General features: G+C 49.7%; 1 protein-coding gene across 3 annotated transcripts in view; it reads left to right on the top strand.

Annotated features, from left to right (window-relative positions):
* Positions 1 to 24698, top strand: part of si:ch211-250c4.3 (uncharacterized protein LOC100535981 homolog) — a 135299-nt gene that overhangs the window by 51100 nt on the left and 59501 nt on the right. For all 3 annotated transcript variants that reach the window (XM_068052406.1, XM_068052405.1, XM_068052404.1), the window contains exon 3: positions 8338 to 8499. In XM_068052406.1, coding sequence (XP_067908507.1) covers positions 8338 to 8499 — 162 coding nt within the window. The remainder of the gene's footprint in view (positions 1 to 8337; positions 8500 to 24698) is intronic.

Below are 24698 nucleotides of genomic sequence, written 5' to 3'. Positions count from 1 at the left end.
ATTCTCTTTCCTTTCTTTGAGCCTGATTTTGCCCACTTGCTGCCTCTCCTGCCAGCTACTGTTTAAGTAAACTGCTCCCTTTGTACTCTCTCCTGGAGTTCCGATTTTAAGAGTGGTCTTTGAATCTGACCCTATGTCATGCCGTTGCTGCTGCCTTCAGTGATCTGCAGTGTTGTCCCAGGCTTTATGGTTTTCCATGTGGGAAACCGTTGTACTCGATGTCACGCTTGACATCACTGTCCATCATCGAACACGGCTATTAGCAAGCTGAGTTCCTCTGCATCGCTGCTACCCTGTTGTGTTCCACTGCCACCGTATTGTGTTATTGAGTTCTCAACAAAAAGGTACAAAACCCTCTGAAGATGAATGAAGGGTTCTTTATTACAATATAACATAATTACAGGAGAGCTCTAAGATACACATGTTGACTGTTGACTAACACTGTTCCAACTATTATATCACATGTTGGCTTGCATCACTTCCTGTGATGCTGTATACTAAACTATTTATATATTCAACAATATGTTAACTAGTACTCAAGCAGTTAAAGCCATATCACAACATACAGAACAGAGAGAACTACTATACACAGAGGGACAGTGAATGGACAGATCTGATAGAACTACTGTATCAAGGTTGGAGGGGAATGTTTGTAATAAACTGTCCAGGGCAATAATGCAGGCTGATAACATTGATAATTTTAAGCAGGAATTGGGCAAGCATTTGGTGAGGAAATCAACAAGGATATATTTGCATTGAACTGTGTACTCTGCTTTTTCTATTTCTTTCATGGGATGTGGGCATTGCTGGCAAGACCAGCATTGCCCATCCCTAATTGCTCTTTAGAAGGTGGTGGTGAGCTGTGTGAACTCTGATGTCAGTTAGTTGCAGCAAAGTGGCCCATCTGGTTTTATATCATGGTCCCAGCTCACACAAATATGACAGGTCCTCCAACTCACTCATTTGAATTATAAACAATGCATACTCCTGCTGTCTTGCCAAATGTTCGTCTAGACTCTGCATGATGTCTCATAGCCTGGCACCAGGGAGACAACAGCCTACGTAGGATTCAGGATCATGGATGTAAAACATGTGCTGATTATTGAATCCACTACTTCAAGTACCTTGTCTCCTTTGCAGCTTTCCCCTGCATCCTCTATGGCATCTTCCTTCACCACGGAGCCACACTACTGATCAAGACCACCCTTCCCCGAGTCACTGTGGTTTTTCTTCTCATAGCTATCCAAACCATGGAGCTATGACAGAACTCCTGGGAGTGGTAAATGTTACTGCTCCGCCTGCAAACTGTCATCCATTTGGGCTTCTCCTCGCTCTCAACTCTTGGCTGAACTTTGTGGACTGACTTCCCTCAGGAATGTGATTCGGAAACTCCTCCTCTTCCCAGGCGCTATGGAGTGTGGAAGATTTGTGTTCAATTGCAGCAACCTAATGCTAAAGAAACTTCTCCTTGGAAGCTGATTTAAGTAGAAATCGCCTTGTGGATCTAGGAAGCCCCACATCTTACATCCTGCATGCTTCCTGAGGTTCCCCTTCCCTTCATTTCAAATGGTATAGACCCAGTGAAAAAATGTTCACTCACTGTGCCCCTCTCAGCTGAACCCTTTAAATATAATTTTCTACCTTTAGGTTCATGTCTCTCTCAGGTTAAACTCCACACTTTGCCAGTCTTTTGCACTACACAGATCCATTGTTGCAGAAATGAACAGAGTCCCAAATAGCTATCTACTAGGTGCATTTTTATGATCTAGTGACATAAAGAATATTCTCTACATTTGTTTGGTAAAATTACTTCTCATTTTGTTCAATAGCATTTGCCTTTAAATCTCTTTATTTCTGAAGCTGTTGTATGTATTGAAGTCCCTATGCCTGCTAATAATCCCATCCCACCCCTTCCCATCCCAGCTCAGGGCTGCTGAGGCCCTTAAAAGTTCCCTGTCTGAGATCTGCTAGGCACAGCATGTTTGCTTCTTAAGCTTTAGTTGAGAAAGCAATGCATCCCCTGAGAATGGGACACATCAGTGATCGGAAGGGGATGAGGAATAGGATGATGTAGGAAAACGACTGGAATGTGCCACATGGAATTTTAGAATTTTTCAGTACAATAAGCTCTCATTCCCACTGGTGCGAGAACTGCATGGGCAGTGTGGGAAAATGCAAGGACCAGGAAATTCTTTGCAAACCTCCTGTTCTTTCTGAACAATGCAGCAGAATAGGAAGGGAAGTAGATCTGTGATTGCACAGTACAAGCATGGGCGTGAAGACTAGACATCTGGAGTACTCACATTAAGTTCTTGTCCTGAACAAGAAGTTTCAGGGAATTTGGCGATTATTTTCTAAGCATATTTATCCAGAGACTTAAGACTTGTTGCAGTGATGGCAGAAAAACCCTCCCAATGAGAATAACAGATGGCATGAAAAGCTTACCTACAGAATGAGGAGCGCGAGGAAACATGCCTGTTTCCTTCCTGAAGACATTGAGCTTGGCTACAATGACTGAGATCAACAACTTCACCGAAGGCCAGGGATCAAATCTGGGACATTCTTCTTTTATGTGCCTCACTTACACACTGTCCTTACCAATCCCCACATTCATGTGACATATTTTCAGTGTTTATTTTACGAATTTCTAATTAATACAGAAGCAACACATTTCCTACTGATGTCTGACCAGATTTTTTTATTGCAATGCTAGTGTTTGTTTCAGGGTCACATATAATCTGTAAACCGACAACAGACATCCAATGAAGGTAGACATTTCCCAGAACCTGAAGGCATTTTTTTTACTCTCCAAGAAGGCACCATGTATCATTCAAGTGTGACTCTCCCGTCTCAAATTGTGTCCCCCTCTATTGAAGCTAACCTGATCTTTATCTGCCCTGGGACTGTCTGATGGGACAGTGTGGAGGGAGCTTTACTCTGCATCTAATCTGTGCTGTACCTGTCCTGAGAGTGTTTGATGGGGACAATAGAAAGAAAGCTTTACTCAGTATCTAACTCATGCTTTACTCAGAAGTGCTTGAAGGGGAAATGCAGAAAGACCTTAACTCTCTATCTAACCCTATGCTTCACCTGACCAGGGTGTGTTTGATGTGAATTTATGAGTAGATTTTTACTCTATATTGTAGTATAAGGAGCTGAAAGGGTTAATGTTTGAGAGGGTGAGAATAAACCCCTCCCACTGTAACGATGATGATGTTATTAAACAGATGAATTGAACAGGTATTTTGCATTGGTCTTCATCATAGAGGATACATGTAACATCCCAGAAATAGCTGTAAATCAGGAAATGGAAGGGAGGGAGATACTCAAGAAAATTACAGTCACCAAGGAAGTGGTACTGAGCAAATTGTTGGAGCTGCAGGCTGACAAATCCTGATGGACTTCATCCTAGGGTCTTAAAAGGAATGGCTAGTGAGATAGTTGAAGCGTTGGTTTTAATTTTCCAAAATTCCCGAGATTCGGGGAAGGCTTCATTAAGTTGGAAAATAGCCAATGTAACTCCTTTATTCAAAAAGGGAGGGAAACAGAAAGCAGGAAACTACAGGCCAGTTAGCTTAACATCTGTTTAGGGGGAAAATATTCGAAACTACTACTAAAGACGTTATAGCAGGGCACTTAGAAAAATTCAAAGTAATTAGGCAGAGTCAACATGGTTTTGTGCAAGGGAAATCATGTTTAGTCAATTTGTTGGAGTTCTTTGAAGAAGTAACGTGCTGTGGATAAAGGGGAACCAGTGGATGTATTGTAATTAGATCTCCAGAAGGCATTTGATAAGGTGCCACATCAAAGGTTATTGTGGAAAATAAAAGCTTATGGTGTAGGAGGTAACATATTGGCGTGGATAGAAGATTGGCTAGCTAACAGAAAACTGAGTAGGTATAAATGGGTCATTTTCTGGTTGACAAGATGTAACGAGTGGTGTGCCACAGGGATCAGTGCTGGGGCCTCAACTTTTTAAAATTTATATAAATGATTTGGATGACGGGACCGAATGTATGATTACCAAATTTGCAGATGACCCAAACATAGGTAGGAAAGTAACTTGTGAAGAGGACATAAGGCGGCTACAAAGGGATATACATAGATTAAGTGAGTGGCCAAAGGTCTGGCAAATGGAGTACAATGTGGGAAAATGTGAAATTGTCCATTTTGGCAGGAAGAATATAAAAGAAGCATATTATCTAAATGATGAGAGATTGCAGAGCTCTGAGATGCAGAGAGATCTGGGTGTCCTAGTTCATGAATCGCCAAAAATTAGTACGCAGGTACAGCAAATAATTAGGAAAGCTAATAAAATGTTATTGTTTATTGTGAGGGGAATTGAATGCAGAAGTAGGGAGGTTATGTTTTAGTTACATAGGGCATTGGTGAGACCACATCTGGAGTACTGTGTACAGTATTGGTCTCCTTATTTAAGGAAGGTTGTAAATGCATTGGAAGCAGTTCAGAGAAGGTTTACTAGACTAATACCTGGAATGGGCGGATTGTCTTATGAGGAAAGGCTGGACAGGCTAGGCTTGTGTTACAATTTGTTATACTATCTTAAAGTGCGAAGAACTAATTAGCTAGGAACTAATTGTTATGTGTAGGTATTCCAGTGGGGCCACATTCACGGCTGCACTGACGACTCATGTGATATGTAACAGGAAACCAGACTCAAGCAGTCCAACACCAGACAGCATGGTGGCTGAATGATTAAACAAAGACTCCAGCCTTTCCAAGTTTAAAGTGTGATTATTTCCAACATCTAGGAACCAGAAACAACCAGAAGATGTAACAGCTTGTATCCACTGGAATTTAGAAGAGTAAGAGGCGACTTGATTGAAACGGATAAGATCCTGAGGGGTCTTGACAGGGTGGATGTGGAAAGTATGTTTGCCCTTGTGGGAGAATCTAAAACTAGGGGTCACTGTTTAAAAATAAGGGGTCGCTCACTTAAAACAGAGATGAGGTGAAATTTTTTCTCTCAGAGGGTCATGAGTCTTTGGAACTCTCTTCCTCAAAAGGTAGTAGAATCAGAATCTTTTAATATTTTTAAGGCAGAGGTAGATAGATACTTAATAAGCAAGGGGGTGAAAGGTTATTGGGGGTAGGCGAGAATGTGGAGCTGAGGTAACAATGGCACTGCACCCCTTCCGAGGTCCAGAAGACACGGTAGGCCGCCCCCTATAACTTGACATCGAAGTGACCCTTCCATGCCAGCTGCATAAGTAATTGGTGGAAGAAGGAGTAGGCATGTCAGAGCCTGCTTTCCTGAAGGCACAGTGAGACTGGAGAATCCGACCTCACCTCCCCTTGATAGTGCAGGTGGGGGAGGAGGAGACCACCAGGAATAAAGGGTGGAATGTTTGATAAAAGTACACACTGTGCAGTGGCCTCCAGCGGATCCACTGGCAGGAAAGTCCCGCCCACAGTGAGCCCCTTGCTCAGGGCCAGGACCGCTGCCCCCTTGGTCTTCAGGAAAAATGGAGCCTTGTCATACATTTTTGAGGCTGTGACAATGGCCGAGGGGGCTGACAACCTCGACCATTGCCTTTACGCAAACCTCAATTGTCATATCGAGTTGGAAATAACTCTTCACACCATGCTTTGTTGTTAAAAGCTTCTAAGATGATGGGGCCACAGGAGCAACTGCTGCAGCGTACGAAGGCCCCACCACCGGAGAGGACTGAAAAGGCATGGAGCAGAAGAGTTACACCCACCGTTTGTTGGATAAAATTGAGTTGTATAAATAAAAAAAATAATAAATTTGTCCCACAACTACTTTGGTGGGGCTCATGGCAAGAGGAGAAAAGCTGCAGGAGAGCAAGGCCAGGAGGAATCAGTCTGTTTGCAGATGTTAACTAAAAGCAGTCTTTCTTCTGGTCTTCCAGTGGTGGAGGGGGGGAGGATGTCTTCACTTAGGTCAGCTGTAAGTTGCCAGGAACACATTCCTTCCAATGTTGAGGGAAAACAGAAAGTCTCTTCACCCAGGCAGCTCCAGCTATTCCAGGCTAGGTAGTTGGGGTGGGGAGGGACTTCCGTATTCAATGGTGATCAAAGCAGGCTACCCAAGGTCTTTTGGTCTCTTATTCCACCCTCTCCAACAATCAATGAGAGAGACCTTAAAATCCAAACTCACAAAAGAGCTTACATTTCGAATGGCCTCCTGGTTTCTTCCTCTTTTAGTCAGGATGGATGGAAAAACCTTCCTTTCAGTCTCAGTCTTTCTCCTTGCAGCAGTTACACAGCTTCCAACCTCCAGCCTCAGCACACATCCCACAATCAGTTGAACCTCGTTGTCCACTCAGCAACTCCAATCAAGCACCAGCCAATCCCATTATTTTTAAGGAAGCCTTTATACCCCAAGCCCCTTTTATTTTTGTCGAGGGGGCCTTTATTCCTCAGGCCCCCTTGATATATATAACAAACAACTAACTTTATTTAAAAAACATATAAATAAAACAGAGCTCAAATTAAAATAGCACTGTCTGCAGCTATGATGCACTCAAGCCCCTGTGGTGCCCACAGGTTGCTGAAGGACAGCCAACCCCTTGCTGTACCTGCATGGGAATGTTTGATGGGACAATGTAGGGGAGCTTTGCTCTATATCTAACGCATGCTGTACCTGCCCTGGGAATGTTTGATTAGACAGTGTAGAAAGAGCTTCACAAACCACTGACCACCTCCAGGCACTTACCCATTGTCTCTCGAGACAAGGAGGCCAAAGGAGAAGAAGAAAGAGCTTTACACTGTATCGTGATATATGTGCCTTGGGAGTGTTTGATGGGACAGTGTAGAGGGAACTTTATTCTGTATTGTTATGAAAGTGCTTCTGTTTTTGTTAAATATATTTTTTGAGGAATTCATAGTCAAACTGAAGAAATGTTGGACCAGTTTTTTTCCAAGAGGGTCATCAAGAGGACACTGAAAGGAATTGTTTGACAACAACATTTACTAGTTGTCACAAGACTCAAGTTAAAAAAAACAACAGAAACCCTGGTAACTGGGGAAGATGTGTGCAGAGAAATGACAGGTCAGAAGATGGACTTTCTGTTTCCAGTTTCACTTTTGAGTTGTTTGGAGTTGGGAATGAACTGTTTAAAGGGTTAGAGTTTTTAAAAATAAAACTGAAGGACAGAACCCTAGCTCAGCCCAGCCTGTTCCATCTCTTTAAAGAGCCTGCAGTAGGAGAGAAGAGAACTTTCAAGGAGAGAAGAGAACTTCCAAGGAGAGAAGATAATTCCCAAGGAAGAAAAGACCGCAATCCAGCTCAGCTTTCCAGCATCTCTCTAAAAGACTCTGAGAAGTCCACTGTGTCAACTCATCTCGTCTCCTGTCATAGAAGAAAAGCCTGCTAAAATCTCAATGCCGCCTGAGATGAACTGTTCTAAATGATCCTAGTGACCCGTCTACGTGTAGTCGGAGGTCAGACTGTATGCCAGTTTGGGAACATAACATATCTCATCTACTGTTTCTTCAAGAATGAACAAGTATACAGCCCAAGTGTTTTTTGTCTGTAACAGAGCTCTAAACAAAAGTCCCTTTTATTTTCCAGTTAACCAGTGTCTGTTTGTGTGTGTAAGTGTGTGTGTAAGGGGCTAAGATAAAAAGGGAACTGTAATATTTCAATCTGTGTGTTTATGCTTTACTTCATTACTGGTTCAGACTTGTTTTATAATAAACTGATAATTTTATTGTTTATTCAAGAAACCTGGTTGGTGTGTTTTATTCTGGGGAAAATCAAATATATGATTGAACTGAGAAATCTAAATGTATGTTGTTACCGGTGGAGAGGTGGGACTAGAATAAACAGTGCACTCCTCCCACCTCAGTCATAACAGTATCTAACTCATGCAGTACCTTCCCTGAGAGTGTTTGATGGAACAGTGTGGAAGGAGCTTTACTCTGTATCTAACCCTGTTTTTTTTCCCTTCTTTTTTCTCTTTTTTTTCCTTTTTTCATGAAGGTGGCCTTTATACCCCAGGCCCCTTTTATGTATTTTTGTCGAGGGGGCCTTTATTTCTTAGTCCCCTTTTATATACATTTTTATACAAATAACTTTATTAAAAACAGATAAATGGAAACAAAAACTCAAATTAAAATAGCATTGTCTACATCTATGATGCACTCGAGCCCCTCAGTCCCGCCCGATCTCAGTGTCACTCTCACACCCCGAGGGTCTGTGTCACTCGCTCTGCCTGGGGTCAGTGTCACTCCTCACTCCTACAGCCCCGGGGTCTGTGTCATTCCCTCAGCCCCGGGGTCTGTGTCACTTCAATTTGCCGAAGCAGATATCCTCTGTTTTGTAATAATAACCATTAACTGTCCCTTCAGGTAAACCAGGATAAGATGGGTGATCGGGGGTCAGGCCTGGGATATTTGGAGCACATCTGCCAGCTGATTGAGACAATTGGGCAGCTCCAGGACCAGAACAAGCAGCTCCTGAAACAGGTGTGGATTACAGAGAGAGCCCTGAAGGTGACCAAGCTGAAGGAGGTAAGAAGCTGTTGTTGAGGAGGGCATTGACTAAGCTGGTGCTCAGGGTCAGCCTGGCTCCATAGCTGGGGATGGGATTAGTCGTATTCCCTGACTGTCCTAGTGTGTAAATGCAACACTCAGGAACATAAAGCTTTTGAGCTGTCGGACAGAAACCAAGGGCAGCCTCCTGTGATTTCCAGGAGGTAGCCATGTCTCGCAGGGGCTCATACATGTTTGGTAGTGATTCACACCCTCACTAATAAGAAGGTTTGAAATTATTACATTGAGCGAGAAAGAGGAAAGGAACTGGACTGTCTGTTCCAAGTGCTTCACCAAAAGTCAATCAGCACCAAAGATGAGTTCTGAAGATACTGGTCAGTAGTGTTGGCAGATGGAGAGTTAACACACGGAGCTCATTCGCTTCCACAAACATTACAGGGGCATTAATTCATGGGTTAACGGCAGGGTTGAAATGGTGCAAAAGCCAATTGGACAAAAGCTTGTTCAGGCTTTGCACAAGACGGTCATTCACCAGAAACATCAGACTATGGCGACACAAGAGTTCTCTCCAAATCCAATGACACTACAGTGAGTATAGGAGTGGGCCTGGGAAATAGGGAATAGAGTGATCTGGGGGAAGGGGAATAGAATGGCCTGGGAGATGGGGAATAGTGTGGCCTCAGGGATGGGGAATAGAGTGGTCTGGGAGATGGGAAATAGAGTGGCCTGGAGAAAAGGGAATAGGGTGGCCTGGGAAATAGGGAATAGAGTGGCCGGGGAGATGGGGAATAGAGTGGCCTGGAGAATAGGGAATAGAGTGGCCTGAGGGATGGGGAATAGAATGGCCTGGGGGATTGGGAACAGTGTGGCCTGGGGGAGAAGGGAAAAAGGTGGCCTGGGGAATAGGGAATAGAGTGGCCTGAGGGATGGGGAATAAAGTGGCCTGGGGGATGGGGAATAGAGTGGCCTGAGGGAATGGGGAATGGAGTGACCTGGAGATTAGGGAATAGAGTGGCATGGGAAATAGGGAATACGTTGGCCAGGGGGGATGTGGAAACGAATGGCCTGGGGAATTGGGAATAGTGCGGCCTGGGGAATAAGGAATAGAGTGGCCTGGGGAGAAGGAAAAAAGGTGGCCTGGGGAATAGGGATTAGAGTGGCCTGAGAGATGGGGAATAGGGTGGCCTGAGGGAATGGGGAATAGGGTGGCCTGAGGGATGGGGACTAGTGTGGCCTGGGGGATATGGAATAGAGTGGCCTGGGGAATAGGGAATAGAGTGGCCGGGGGGATGGGGAATAGAGTGGCCAGGAAGATGGGGAATAGGGTGGCCTGGGGATGGGGAATAGAGTGGCCTGGGGAATAGGGAATAGAGTGCGCTGGAGAATAGGGAATAGAGTGGCCGGGGGGATGGGGAATAGAGTAGCCTGGGGGATGGGGAATAGAGTGGCCTGGAGAAAAGGGAATAGAGCGGCCTGGGAAATAGGGAAGAGAGTGGCCTGGGGAGAAGGGAAAAAGGTGGCCTGGGGAATAGGGAATTGAGTGGCCTCCGAGATGGGGAATGGAGTGCCCTGGGGGATGGGGAATAGAGTGACCTGGAGAATAGGGAACAGAGTGGCATGGGAAATAGGGAATAGAGTGGCCGGGGGAATGGGGAATCGAATGGCCTGGGGTATTGGGAATAGTGCGGCCTGGGGAATAGGGAATAGATTGGCCTGGCGAGAAGGGAAAAAGGTGGCATGGGGAATAGGGAATAGAGTGGCCTGAGAGATGGGGAATAGAGTGGGCGGGGGGATGGGGAATCGAATGGCCTGGGGGATTGGGAATGGTGTGGCCTGGGGAACAGGGAATAGAGTGGCTTGGGGAGAAGGGAAAAAGGTGGCCTGGGGAATAGGAAATAGAGCGGCCTGGGGAAAAGGGAAAACGGTGGCCTGTGGAATAGGGAATAGAGTGGCCTGGGAGATGCGGAATAGAGTGGCCTGGGGGATGGGGAATAGAGACGAATGGGGGATTGGGAATGGTGTGGCCCGGGGAACAGGTAATAGAGCGGCCTGGGGAGAAGGGAAAACGGTGGCCTGGGGAATAGGGAATAGAGTGGCCTGTGGAATAGGGAATAGAGTGGCCTGGGAGATGCGGAATAGAGTGGCCTGGGGGATGGGGAATAGAGTGGCCTGGAGAATCGGGAATCAAGTGGCGACACAGTAGCGCAGTGGTTAGCACCGTAGCCTCACAGCTCCAGTGACCCGGGTTCAATTCTGGGTACTGCCTGTGTGGAGTTTGCAAGTTCTCCCTGTGTCTGCATGGGTTTCCTCCGGGTGCTCCGGTTTCCTCCCACAGCCAAAAGACTTGCAGGTTGATAGGTAAATTGGCCATAATAAATTGCCCCTAGTATAGGTAGGTGGTAGGGGAATATAGGGACAGGCGAGGATGTGGCAGGAATATGGAATTAGTGTAGGATTAGTATAAATGGGTGGTTAATGGTCGGCACAGACTTGATGAGCCAAAGGGCCTGTTTCAGTGCTGTATCTCTAAATCGCAATAAAAAAAAAATCAAGTGGCTGGGGGGATGGGGAAAAGAGAGGCCTGGGGGATGGAGAATGGAGTGGCCTGTGGGATGGGGACTAGTGAGGCCTGGCGAATAGGGAATCGAGTGGCCTGGGGGATTGGGAATAGTATGGCCTGGGGAATAGGGAATAGAGTAGCCTGGGGGATTGGGAATAGCGTGGCCTGGGGAATAGGGAATAGAGTGGCCTGGGAAATGGGGAATAGAGGGGATGGGAATTGAATGGCCTGGGTGATTGGGAATGATGTGGCCTGGGGAATAGGGAATCAAGTGGCTGGGGGGATGGGGAATAGAGTGGCCTGGGGAATAGGGAAGAGAGTGGCCTGGAAGATGGGGAATAGGGTGGCCTGAGGGATGGGGAATAGAATGGCCTCGGGGTTGGGGAATGGAGTGGCCTAGAGAATTGGGAATCAAGGGGCTGGGGGGATGGGGAATAGAGTGGCCTAGGGAAAGGTGAATAGAGTGGCCTGGGGAATAGGGAAGAGAGTGGCCTGGAAGATGGGGAATAGGGTGGCCTGAGGGATGGGGAATAGAGTGGCCTAGAGAAAAGGGAATAGAGTGGCTGGGGTGATGGGGAAAAGAGTGGCCAGGAGAAAAGGGAATAGAGTGGCCTGGAGAAAAGGGAATAGAGTGGCCTGGGAAATAGGGAAGAGAGTGGCCAGGTGGATGGGGAACAGAGTGCCGTGGGGAATAGGGAATAGAGTGGCCTGGGGGATGGGGAATAGAGTGGCCTGGAGAATCGGGAATCAAGTGGCTGGGGGGATGGGGAATAGAGTGGCCTAGGGAAAGGTGAATAGAGTGGCCTGAGGGATGGGGAATAGAGTGGCCTAGAGAAAAGGGAATAGAGTGGCCTAGGAAATAGGGAAGAGAGTGGCCGGGGGGATGGGGAACAGAGTGCCGTGGAGAATAGGGAATAGAGTGGCTGGGGGGATGGGGAATAGAGTGGCCTGGAGAAAAGGGAATAGAGTGGCCTGGGAAATAGGGAAGAGAGTGGCCAGGTGGATGGGGAACAGAGTGCCGTGGAGAATAGGGAATAGAGTGGCCTGGGGGATGGGGAATAGAGTGGCCTGGAGAATCGGGAATCAAGTGGCTGGGGGGATGGGGAAAGAGAGGCCTGGGGGATGGAGAATGGTGTGGCCTGAGGGATGGGGACTAGTGAGGCCTGGCGAATAGGGAGTCGAGTGGCCTGGGGGATGGGGAATAGTATGGCCTGGGGAATAGGGAATAGAGTGGCCTGGGGGATTGGGAATAGTGTGGCCTGGGGAAGAGGGAATAGAATGGCCTGGGAAATGGGGAAGAGAGTGGCCGGGGGGATGGGGAATTAAATGGCCTGGGGCATTGGGAATGGGGGGGATGGGGAATTAAATGGCCTGGGGCATTGGGAATGGTGTGGCTTGGGGAATAGGGAATAGAGTGGCCTGGAAGATGGGGAATAGAGTGACCTGGGGGATGGAGAATGGAGTGGCCTGAGGGATGGGGAATGGAGTGGCCCGAGGGACGGGCAATAGAGAGGCCTGGGGATGGAGAATAGAGTGGCCTGGGGAATAGGGAGGAGAGTGGCCTGGGGGATTGGGAATAGTGTGGCCTGGGGAATAGGGAAAAGAGTGGCCTGGGCAGAAGGGAAAAAGGTGGCCTGGGAAATAGGGAAGAAAGTGGCCAGGGAAATAGGGAATAGAGTGCGCTGGAAAATAGGGAACAGAGTGGCCGGGGGGATGGGGAATAGAGTGGCCTGGAGAAAAGGGAACAGAGTGGCCGGGGGGATGGGGAACAGAGTGGCCTGGAGAAAAGGGAATAGAGTGGCCTGGGAAATAGGGAAGAGAGTGGCTGGGGGATGGGGAACAGAGTGCCGTAGAGAATAGGGAATAGAATGGCCGGGGGGATGGGGAATAGAGTGGTCTGGAGAAAAGGGAATAGAGTGGCCTGGGAAATAGGGAAGAGAGTAGCTGGGGGGATGGGGAACAGAGTGCCCTGGAGAATAGGGAATAGAGTGGCCTGGGGGATGGCGATTAGAGAGGCCTGGAGAATCGGGAATCAAGTGGCTGGGGGGATGGGGAAAGAGAGGCCTGGGGGATGGAGAATGGTGTGGCCTGGGGGATGGGGACTAGTGAGGCCTGGGGAATAGGGAATAGTGGCCTGGGGGATTGGGAATAGTGTGGCCTGGGGAATAGGGAATAGAATGGCCTGGGAAATGGGGAATAGAGTGGCCTGAGGGATGGGGAATGGAGTGGCCTGAGGGATGGGGAATAGAGAGGCCTCGGGATGGAGAATAGAGTGGCCTGGGGAATAGGGAAACAAGTGGCCTGGGCAGAAGGAAAAAAGGTGGCCTGGGGAATAGGGAATAGAATAACCTGTGGGATGGGGACTACAGTGGCCTGGGGAATAGGGAATAGAGAGCGCAGGAGAATAGGGAATAGAGTGGCCGGCGGGATGGGGAATAGAGTGGCCTGGAGAAAAGGGAATCGAGTGGCCTGGGAAATAGGGAAGAGAGTGGCCGGGGGGATGGGGAACAGAGTGCCCTGGAGAATAGGGAATAGAGTGGCCTGAGGTTTAGGGAATAGACTGGCCTGGGGGATTGAGAATAGTACGGCCTGCGGAATAGGGAACAGGGTAGCCTGGGGAGAAGGAAAAAAGGTGGCCTGTGGAAAAGGAAATTTAGTGGCCTCCGAGATTGGAAATGGAGTGCCCTGGGGGATGAGGAATAGAGTGGCCTGGGAAATAGGGAATAGAGTGGCCGGGTGGATGGGGAATCGAATGGCCTGGGGTATTGGGAATAGTGCGGCTTGGGGAATAGGGAATGGAGTGGGCGGGTGCATGGGGAATCGAATAGCCTGGGGTATTGGGAATAGTGCGGCCTGGGGAATAGGGAATAGAGTGGCCTGAGAGATGGGGAATAGAGAGGCCTGCGGGATGGGGACTAGTGTGGCCTGGGGGATGTGGAATAGAGTGGGCTGGGGGATGTGGAATAGAGTGGCCTGGGGGATGGGGAATAGAGTGACCTGGGGGATAGGGATTGGAGTGGCCTGGGGGATTGGAACTAGTGTGGCCTGGGGAATAGGGAATAGAGTGGCCTGGGGAGAAGGGAAAAAGGTGGCCTGGGGAATAGGGAATAGAGTGGCCTGGGGGATGGGGAATAGAGTGGCCTGAGGGAATAGGGAATGGAGTGACCTGGAGAATAGGGCATAAAGTGTCCTGGGAAATAGTGAACAGAGTGGCCGGGGGGATGGGGAATCGAATGGCCTGGGGGATTGGGAATTGTATGGCCTGGGGAATGTGGAATAGAGTGGCCTGCGGGATGGGCAATAGAGTGACCTGGGGGATAGGGATTGGAGTGGCCTGGGGGATTGGAACTAGTTTGGCCTGGGGAATAGGGAATAGAGTGGCCTAGAGAATCGTGAATCAAGTGGCTAGGGGGATGGGGAAAAGAGAGGCCTGGGGGATGGAGAATGGAGTGGCCTGGGGGATGGGGACTAGTGAGGCCTGGCGAATAGGGAATCGAGTGGCCTGGGGGATTGGGAATAGTGTGGCCTGGGGGATAGGGAATAGAGTGGCCTGAGGGATTGGGAATAGCGTGGCCTGGGGAATAGGGAATAGAGTGGCCTGGGAAATGTGGAATAGAGTGGCTGGGGGGATGTGGAATTGAATGGCCTGGGGGATTGGGAATTGCGTGGTCTAGGGAATAGGGAATAGAGTGGCCTGGAAGATGGGGAATAGGGTGGCCTGAGGGATGGGGAATAGAGTGGCCTGGGGGATGGGGAATAGAGTAGCCTGGAGAATCGGGATTCAAGTGGCTAGGGATTTGGGTAATAGAGTGACCTGGGGGATGGGGAATGGAGTGGCCTGGGGGATGGGGAATCAAGTGGCTGGAAGGATGGGGAATAGAGTGACCTGGGGGATGGAGAATGGAGTGGCCTGAGGGATGGGGAATGGAGTGGCCTGAGGGATGGGGATTAGAGAGGCCTGGGGATGGAGAATAGAGTGGCCTGGGGAATAGGGAAGAGAGAGGCCTGGGGGTTTGGGAATAGTGTGGCATGGGGAATAGGGAAAAGAGTGGACTGGGCAGAAGGGGAAAAGGTGGCCTGGGCAATAGGGAATAGAGTGGCCTGAGCAGAAGGGAAAAAGGTGGCCTGGGGAATAGGGAATAGCGTGGCCTGGGGGATGGGGAATAGAGTGGCCTGGAGAATCGGGAATCAAGTGGCTGGGGGGATGGGGAAAAGAGAGGCCTGGGGGATGGAGAATGGAGTGGCCTGGGGAATGGGGACGAGTGAGGCCTGGCGAATAGGGAATCGAGTGGCTCGGGGATTGGGAATATTATGGCCTGGGGAATAGGGAATAGAGTGGCCGGGGGGGATTGGGAATAGCATGGCCTGGAGAATAGGGAATAGAGTTGCCTGGGAGATGGGGAATTGAGTGGCCGGGTGGATGGGGAATTGAATGGCCTGGGGGATTAGGAATGGTAAGGCCTGGGGAATATGGAATTGAGTGGCCTGAGGGATGGGGAATAGAGTGGCCTGAGGGATGAGGAATAGAGTGGCCTGGGAGATGGGGAATAGAGTGGCCTGAAGAAATGGGGAATTGAATGGCCTGGGGTATTGGGAATAGTGCGGCCTGGGGAATAGGGAATAGAGTGGCCTGGGGAAAAGGGGAAAAGGGGAAAAGGTGGTCTGGGGAATAGGGAATACAGTGGCCTGAGAGATGGGGAAAAGAGAGGCCTGAGGGATGGGGACTAGTGTGGCCTGGGGGATGGGGAATAGAGTGACCTGGGGGATAGGGATTAGTGGCCTGGGGGATTGGAACGAGTGTGGCCTGGGGAATAGGGAATAGAGTGGCCTGGGGAGAAGGGAAAAAGGTGGCCTGGGGAATAGGGAATCCAGTGGCTGGGGGGATGCGGAATAGAGTGACCTGGGGATGGGGAATGGAGTGGCCTGGGGGATGGGGAATGGAGTGGCCTGGAGAATCGGGAATCAAGTGGCTGGGGGGATGGGGAATAGAGTGACCTGGGGAATGGAGAATCGAGTGGCCTGAGGGATGGGGACTAGAGAGGCCTGGGGATGGAGAATAGAGTGGCCTGGGGAATAGGGAAGACAGTTGCCTGGGGGTTTGGGAATAGTGTCGCCTGGGGAATAGGGAAAAGAGTGGACTAGGCGGAAGGGATAAAGGTGGCCTGGGGAATAGGGAATAGTGTGGCCTGGGCAGAAGGGAAAAAGGTGGCCTGGAGAATAGGGAATAGAATAACCTGCGGGATGGGTAATACAGTGGCCTGAGGAATAGGGAATAGAGTGCGCTGGAGAATAGGGAATAGAGTGGCCTGAGTGATAGGGAATAGAATGGCCTGGGGGATTGAGAATAGTGCGGACTGCGGAATAGGGAATAGTGGCCTGGAAGATGGGGAATTGGGTGGCCTGAGGGATGGGGAATAGAGTGGCCTGAGGGATGGGGAATAGAGTGGCCTGGGGGATGGGGAATAGAGTGGCCTGAGGAAATGGGGAATGGAGTGACCTGGAGAATAGGGAACAGTGGCCTCGGAAATAGGGAATAGAGTGGCCGGGTGGATGGGGAATTGAATGGCCTGGGGTATTGGGAATAGTGCGGCCTGGGGGAATAGGGAATAGAGTGGCCTGGGGAAAAGGGGAAAAGGTGGCCTGGGGAATAGGGAATAGAGTGGCCTAAGAGATGGGGAAAAGAGAGGCCTGAGGGATGGGGACTAGTGTGGCCTTGGGGATGTGGTATAGAGTGGCCTGGGGGATGGGGAATAGAGTGACCTGGGGGATAGGGATTGGAGTGGCCTGGGGGATTGGAACTAGTGTGGCCTGGGGAATAGGGAATAGAGTGGCCTGGGGAGAAGGGAAAAAGGTGGCCTGGGGGATGGGGAATAGAGTGGCCTGGGGAATAGGGAATAGTGTGGACTGGGGATTGGGGAAGAGAGTGGTGTGGGTGGTACAGAATAGAGTGGCCTTGGGGATGGAATAGAGTGTGGCCTGGAGGATGGGAACAGGATGGCTGGGGCATGAGGAACAGGGTGACATGGGGGATGGTGAATAGTTTGGCCTGGGAGATGGGGAATTGTATGGCCTGCAGAATAGGGAATAGAGCGTCCTGGGGATGGGGAATAGAGTGGCTTGGGGGATGGGGAATAGTGGGGCTTTGGGAATAGGGAAGTGTGGCCTGAGGGAATGGAATAGTGTGGCCTGGGGGATGGGGAACAGAATGGCCTGGGGATGGGGAATAGAATGGCCTGGGGGATGGGGAATAGAATGGCCTGGGGGATGGGGAATAGAATTTCCTGGGGGTTGAGGAATAGGGTGGCCTGAGGAATAAGGAATTGAGTGGCTTGGGAAATCGGGACTAGAGTGGCCTGGGGATGGTGAACAGGGTGGCCTGGGGGATGGGAACAACGTGCGACTGAGGGATGGGGGTGGAGTGTGCCTGGGGAATGTGGATGGGTAAAAGAGATGGGGATGGGCAGGGGGATGGCGATGGGAAGGGGTGGGGTGGGGGAATGTGGGGTGCGCCTGGGGTTGAGAATGGTCTGGGGATGGGGATGGCCGATTGCGATGGGTAGGGGATGAGGATGGGGTGGGGGATTGGTTGCGGGATGGGGATGGGGTGGGGATTTGGGGATGGGGATGGAGATGGACTGGGATGGGGGATAGTGTGGTGGCTGGGGGATGGGTAAAGGGTGGGGTTTGGGGATGGAGATAAGGATGGCTAGGTGGGTTGGGTTTGGGGATGGGGTGGGGGTTGTGGATGGGGATGGGGTGAGGGTTGGGGTGGGGGCTGGGTTGGTTGTTGGGGATGGTGTTGGGGAAGGGGATGTGTTGGGGGATGGGGTGGGGGAATGGGGTGGGGGATGGCGATGTGGATGGGGTGAGGGATGGGGATTGGGATGGGGATGGGGTGGGGGATGGGGATGTGGATGGGGTGAGGGATGGGGTGAGGGATGGGGATGAGGTGAAGGATGGGGTGGGGGATAGGGATGCGGATGGGGTGAGGGATGGGGATTGGGGTGGGGATGGGGTGGGGGATGGGGATGGGGTGAGGGATGGGGTGGGGGACAGGGATGTGGATGGGGTGAGGGATGGGGATTGGGGTGGGGATGTGGATGGGGTGGGGGATGGGGTGAGGGATAGGGTGGGGGATAGGAATGCAGATGGGGTGAGGGTTGGGGATGGGGATGGGATGGGGATGGGGTGAGGGATGGGGATGGGGGGTGGGGATGGGATGGGGTTGGGGATGGGGTGGGGGATGGGGATGGGGATGGGGTGAGGGATGGGGATGGGATGGGGATGGGGATGGGGTTGGGGATGGGATGGGGTGGGGGATGGGGATGCGGATGGGGTGAGGGATGGGGATGGGATGGGGATGGGGATGTGGTGGGGGATGGGGATGCGGATGGGGTGAGGGATGGGGTGGGGATGGGGATGGGGATGGGGATGGGGATGGAGTGGGTGGGTGGGGATGAGGTGAGGGATGGGGATGGGATGGGGATGGGTGGGGATGGGGTGGGGATGGAGTGGGGGATGGGGATGGGGTGGGGATGGGTTGGGGTGGGGGACGGGGATGGGGTGACGGATGGGGATGGGGGTGGGATGGGAATGGGGTGAGGGATGGGATGGGGTGGGATGGGAATGGGGATGGGGTGAGGAATGGGATGGGGTGCGATGGGAATGGGGATGGGGTGGGGATGGGGTGGGGATGGGGATGGGGGTGGGATGGGAATGGGGATGGGGTGAGGGATGGGATGGGGTGGGATGGGAATGGGGATGGGTGAGGGATGGGATGGGGTGGGATGGGAATGGGGATGGGGTGAGGGATGGGATGGGGTGGGATGGAGTGAGATGGGGTGGGGATGGGGAACAGATTGAGTGGGTACAATTCTGCACGAATATGAAGGGAATTTGGAGGTCGGATTACATGAATAGAAAGCTGTCAGTTGGCCGTGTTTGTAGCAGGAATGTTGTTTGTCCTGTTTGATGTTATGGTCCAGGCATCTGCTCACACTGAGATGAACAGTGATAGGAATTGAGCCAGGGGAGAGCCCAGAATAGCAGGTAACATGCAAATATTTAAAAAATCCCAATCCATGCTAAAGGACATAAAGATCCAGAATTTTGTTTTATTCATTCATTGGATTGGGCATTGCTGGCTATGACAGCATTTATTGCCCATCCATAATTGCCCTTGAGAAGGTGGCAGGGAGCCACCAGAGAAGGGGCTTTGAGTTACACAGAAACAGAGCAGTGCAGGGCAACATGACTTTTGTGCCACTTGATTCCCTTTAACACTGAGTGAAATAGCAACATTTTGCAGTCGGCCCCTGATTAAGGCTGCAATTGCACCTTCCCTGCGTCTGGGTACAGTTACCAATCCCAAAATAAGGGTGAAATCATTATCTCTCTGTGTGCCTGGTGCAGTGTCTCTCTCTCTCTCTCTGTATCTGGCTCTGTCTCTCTACACCTGGTGCAGTCTCTCCCTCTCTCTGTTTCACTGTATCTGGTACAGTCTCTCTCACTCTCTCTCTCTCTCTCTGTAACGCTATATCTGGTGCAGTCTCTCCCTCTCTCTGTATCGCTGTATCTGGTGCAGTCTCTCTCTCTCTCTCTGTGTATTGTTGTACCTGGTGCAGTCTCTCCCTCTCTCTGTATTGCTATATCTGGTGCAGTCTCTCCTTCCTTCTGTATCACTTTATCTAGTGCAGTCTCTCTCTCTCTCTCTGTAACGCTATATCTGGTGCAGTCTCTCCCTCTCTCTGTATCGCTATATCTGGTGCAGTCTCTCTCTCTCAATTCTCTGTATTGTTGTACCTGGTGCAGTCTCTCCCTCTCTCTGCATTGCTATATCTGGTGCAGTCTCTCTCTCTCAATTCTCTGTATTGTTGTACCTGGTGCAGTCTCTCCCTCTCTCTGCATTGCTATATCTGGTGCAGTCTCTCCTTCCTTCTGTATCACTTTATCTGGTGCAGTCTCTCCCTCTCTCTCTCAGTGTCTCTGTATCTAGTGCAGTCTGTCTCTCTCTCTCTCTCTGTATCACTGTATCTGGTGCAGTGTCCCTCTCTCTCGCTCTCAGTATCTCTGCATCCGGTGTAGTCTCTCCCTCTCTCTCAGTGTCTCTGTATCTAGTGCAGTCTGTCTCTCTCTCTCTCTCTCTCTCTGTATCACTGTATCTGGTGCAGTCTCCTTCTCTCTCTCTCTCTCAGTATCACTGTATCTGGTACAGTCTCTCCCTCCCTCCATATCGCTATATCTTGTGCAGTCTCTCTCCCTCTCTCTGTAACGCTGTATCTGGTGCAGTCTCTCCCTCTCTCTGTATCATTGTACCTGGTGTAGTCTCTCACTCCTTCTGTATCACTGTATCTGGTGCAGTCTCTCCCTCTTCTGTATCACTTTATCTAGTGCAGTCTGTCTCACTCTTTCTCTGTATCACTGTATCTGGTGCAGTCTCCCTCTCTCTCTGTCTCAGTATCTCTGCATCTGGTGCAATCTCTCCCTCTCTCTCTCAGTGTCTCTGTATCTAGTGCAGTCTGTCTCTCTCTCTCTCTCTGTATCACTGTATCTGGTGCCGTCTCCTTCTCTCTCTCTCTCTCTGTATCACTGTTTCTGGTGCAGTGTCCCTCTCTCTCGCTCTCAGTATCTCTGCATCCGGTGTAGTCTCTCCCTCTCTCTCAGTGTCTCTGTATCTAGTGCAGTCTGTCTCTCTCTCTCTCTCTCTCTGTATCACTGTATCTGGTGCAGTCTCCTTCTCTCTCTCGCTCTCTGTATCACTGTATCTGGTGCAGTCTCTCTCTCTCAGTATCACTGTATCTGGTACAGTCTCTCCCTCCCTCCATATCGCTATATCTTGTGCAGTCTCTCTCCCTCTCTCTGTAACGCTGTATCTGGTGCAGTCTCTCCCTCTCTCTGTATCATTGTACCTGGTGTAGTCTCTCACTCCTTCTGTATCACTGTATCTGGTGCAGTCTCTCCCTCTTCTGTATCACTTTATCTAGTGCAGTCTGTCTCTCTCTCTCTCTGTATCACTGTATCTGGTGCACTCTCTCTCTCTCTCTCTCTCTCTCTGTGTATCACTGTATCTGGTGCAGTCTCTCTCAGTAACACTGTATCAGGTACAGTCTCTCCCTCTCTCCATATCGCTATATCTAGTGCAGTCTCTCTCCCTCTCTCTGTAATGCTGTATCTGGTGCAGTCTCTCCCTCTCTCTGTATCATTGTACCTGGTGCAGTCTCTCATTCTCTCTGTATCACTGTACCTGGTGCAGTCTCTCACTCTCTCTGTATCTCAGTGTCTTTGTATCTAGTGCAGTCTGTCTCTCTCTCTCTCTGTATCACCGTATCTGGTACAGTCTCTCCCTCTCTCCGTATTGCTGTATCTGGTGCAGTCTCCCTCTCTCTCTCTCTCTCAGTATCTCTGTATCTGGTGCAGTCTCTCTCTCTCCCTTTCTCTGTATCTCTGTATCTGGTGCAGTCTCTCCTTCTCTCTGTATCACTTTATCTGGTGCAGTCTCTCTCTCTCAATATCACTGTATCTGGTACAGTCTCTCCCTCTTTCCGTATTGCTGTATCTGGTGCCATCTCCCTCTCTCACTCTCTCTCAGTATCTCTGTATCTGGTGCAGTCTCTCCCTCTCTCATTATATCTATCTGGTTCAGTCTCTCCATCTCTCTGTATCGCTGCATCTAGTGCAGTCTCTCCCTCTCTCTCTCAGTGTCTCTGTATCTAGTGCAGTCTGTCTCTCTCTCTCTCTCTCTGTATTGCTGTATCTAGTGCAGTCTCTCTCTCACAGTATCACTGTATCTGGTGCAGTCTCCCTCTCTCTCTCTCTCTCAGTATCTCTGTATCTGGTGCAGTCTCTCTCTCTCCCTTTCTCTGTATCTCTGTATCTGGTGCAGTCTCCCTCTCTCTCTCTCTCTCAGTATCTCTGTATCTGGTGCAGTCTCTCCCTCTCTCTGTATCACTGTATCTGGTGCTGTCTCTCTCTCTCTCTGTTGCTTTTTATGGTGCAGTCTCTCCCTCCTCTGGTAGTGCTGTACCTGATGCATTCTCTCTCTCTCTCTTTATCACTGTATCTGGTGCAGTCTTTCTCTTTCAGTATCACTGTATCTGGTGCAGTCTCTCCCTCCTTCTGTATCGCTGTACCTCATGCACTCTCTCCCTCCTCCTGTATCATGGTATCTGGTGCAGTCCCTTCCTCTCTCTGTAACACTGTATCTGGTGCAGTGTCTCTCTCTCTCTCTCTCTCTCTCTCTCTCTCTGTATCACTGTATCTGGTGCAGTCTCTCCCACCTTCTGTATCACTGTATCTGTTGCAGTCTCTCTCTCTCACTCTGTAGCGCTATATCTGGTGCAGTCTCTCCCTCTCTCTGTATCACTTAATCTTGTGCAGTCTCTCTCTCTCTCTCTCTATCACTGTATCTGCTGCAGTCTCTCTCTCTCTGTATTGCTTTATATGGTGCAGTCTCTCCCTCCTCTGGTAGCGCTGTACCTGGTGAAGTTTCTCTCTCTCTCTCTGTATCACTGTATCTCGTGCACTCTCTCCCTCCTTCTGTATCACTGTATCTGGTGCAGTCTTGAACATATACTTGAACATATTAGCATTGAAAGGGAGGAAGTATTAGCTGTTTTTTTTAGAGATACAGCACTGAAACAGGCCCTTAGGCCCACCGAGTCTGTGCTGACCATCAACCACCCATCTACACTAATCCTACATCAATCCCACATTCCTTCAATTCGCCTACCACCCACCTACCTACACTGGGGGCAACTTACAATGGCCAATTAACCTACTAACACTGCAAGTCTTTGGCTGTGGGAGGAAACCGGAGCACCCGGCGAAAACCCACGTGGTCACAGGGAGAACTTGCAAACTCTGCACAGGCAGTACCCAGAATCAAACCCCGGTCGCTGGAGCTGTGTTTTAGCGGGCTTAAAAGTGGATAAATCCTCAGGCCCAGATGACATGTATCCCAGGCTATTATGTGAGGCAAGGGTGGAGATTGCAGGGGCTCTGACTCAAATTTTCAAATCCTCTCTGGCCACAGGAGAGGTAACAGAGGATTGGAGGACAGCGAATCTGATGCCGTTATTCAAGAAAGGTAGCAGGGATAAACCAGGTAATTACAGGCTGGTGAGTCTAACATCAGTGATTGGGGAAATATTGGAAAATATTCTGAGAGACAGGATTAATCTCCACTTGGAGAGGCAGGGATTAATCAGGAATAGTCAGCATGGCTTTATCAGGGGGAGATTGTGTCTAACTAACTTGATTGAATTTTTTGAGGCGGTGACGAGATGTGTAGATGAGGGTAAAGCAGTTGATGTAGTCTACATGGACTTCAGTAAGACTTTTGATAAGGTCCCGCATGGGAGATTGGTTAAGAAGGTAAGAGCCCATGGGATCCAGGGCAATTTGGCAAAGTGGATCCAAAATTGGGTTAGTGGCAGGAGGCAGAGGGTGATGGTCGAGGGTTGTTTTGCGAGTGGAAGCCTGTGATCAGTGGTGTACCGCAAGGATCGGTGCTGGGACCCTTGCTGTTTGGAGTGTACATTAATGATTTCGATGTGAACATAGGAGGTATGATGAGTAAGTTCGCAGATGACATGAAAATTGGTGGTGTCGGAGAAAAGCCTTCGATTACAGGACAATATAGATGGGCTGATAAGATGGGCAGAGCAGTAGCAAATGGAATTTAATCCTGAGAAGTGTGAGGTAATGCATTTTGGGAGGACAAACAAGGCAAGGGAATATACAATGGATGGTAGGACCCTAGGAAGTACAAAGGGTCAGAGGGATCCTGGTGCACTTGTCCACAGATCACTGAAGGCAGCAGCACAGGTAGATGAGGTGGTTAGGAAGGCATATGGGATACTTGCCTTTATCAGCCGAGGCATAGAATATAAGAGCAGGGAGGTTATGATGGAGTTGTATAAAACACTAGTTAGGCCACAGCTGGAGAACTGTGTACAGTTCTGGGCACCACACTATAGGAAGGATGTGATTGCCCTGGAGAGTGTGCAGAGGAGATTCACCAGGATGTTGCCTGGGCTGGAGCATTTCAGCTATGAAGAGAGACTGAAAAGGCTAGGGTTGTTTTCCTTAGAGCAGAGAAGGCTGAGGGGGGACATGATTGAGGTATACAAAATTATGAGGGGCATTGATAGGTTAGATAGGAAGAGACTTTTTCCCTTCGCGGAGGGGTGAATAACCAGGGGGCATAGATTTAAGGTAAAGGGCAGGAGGTTTAGAGGGGATTTGAGGAAGGATTTTTTCATCCAGCGCATGGTTGAAATCTGGAACTCACTGCCTGAAGGGGTGGTAGAGGCAGTAACCTTTACAACATTTAAGAAGTATTTAGATGAGCACTTGAAATGCCTTAGCATACAAGGCTACAGGCCAAGTGCTGGAAAATGGAATTAGAATAGTTAGGTGCTTAATGGTCGGCACAGACACGATGGTCCGAAGGGACTGTTTCTGTGCTGTATAACTCTATGCCTCTATGACTCTCTCTCTCTCTCTCTCTACATCACTGTATCAGGTGCAGTTTCTCTCTCTCTCTCTCTGTGTATCGCTGTATCTGGTTAAGTCTCTCTCTCTCTGTATCACTTTATCTGGTGCAGTCTCTCTCTCTCTCTCTATATCACTGTATCTGGTGCAGTCTTTCTCTTTT

This window comes from Heterodontus francisci, chromosome 20 (assembly GCF_036365525.1).
Source record: "Heterodontus francisci isolate sHetFra1 chromosome 20, sHetFra1.hap1, whole genome shotgun sequence".
Taxonomy (NCBI): domain Eukaryota; kingdom Metazoa; phylum Chordata; class Chondrichthyes; order Heterodontiformes; family Heterodontidae; genus Heterodontus; species Heterodontus francisci.
Note: the sequence above shows the minus strand (reverse complement) of the source record. Positions and strands in the feature narration are given on the sequence as shown.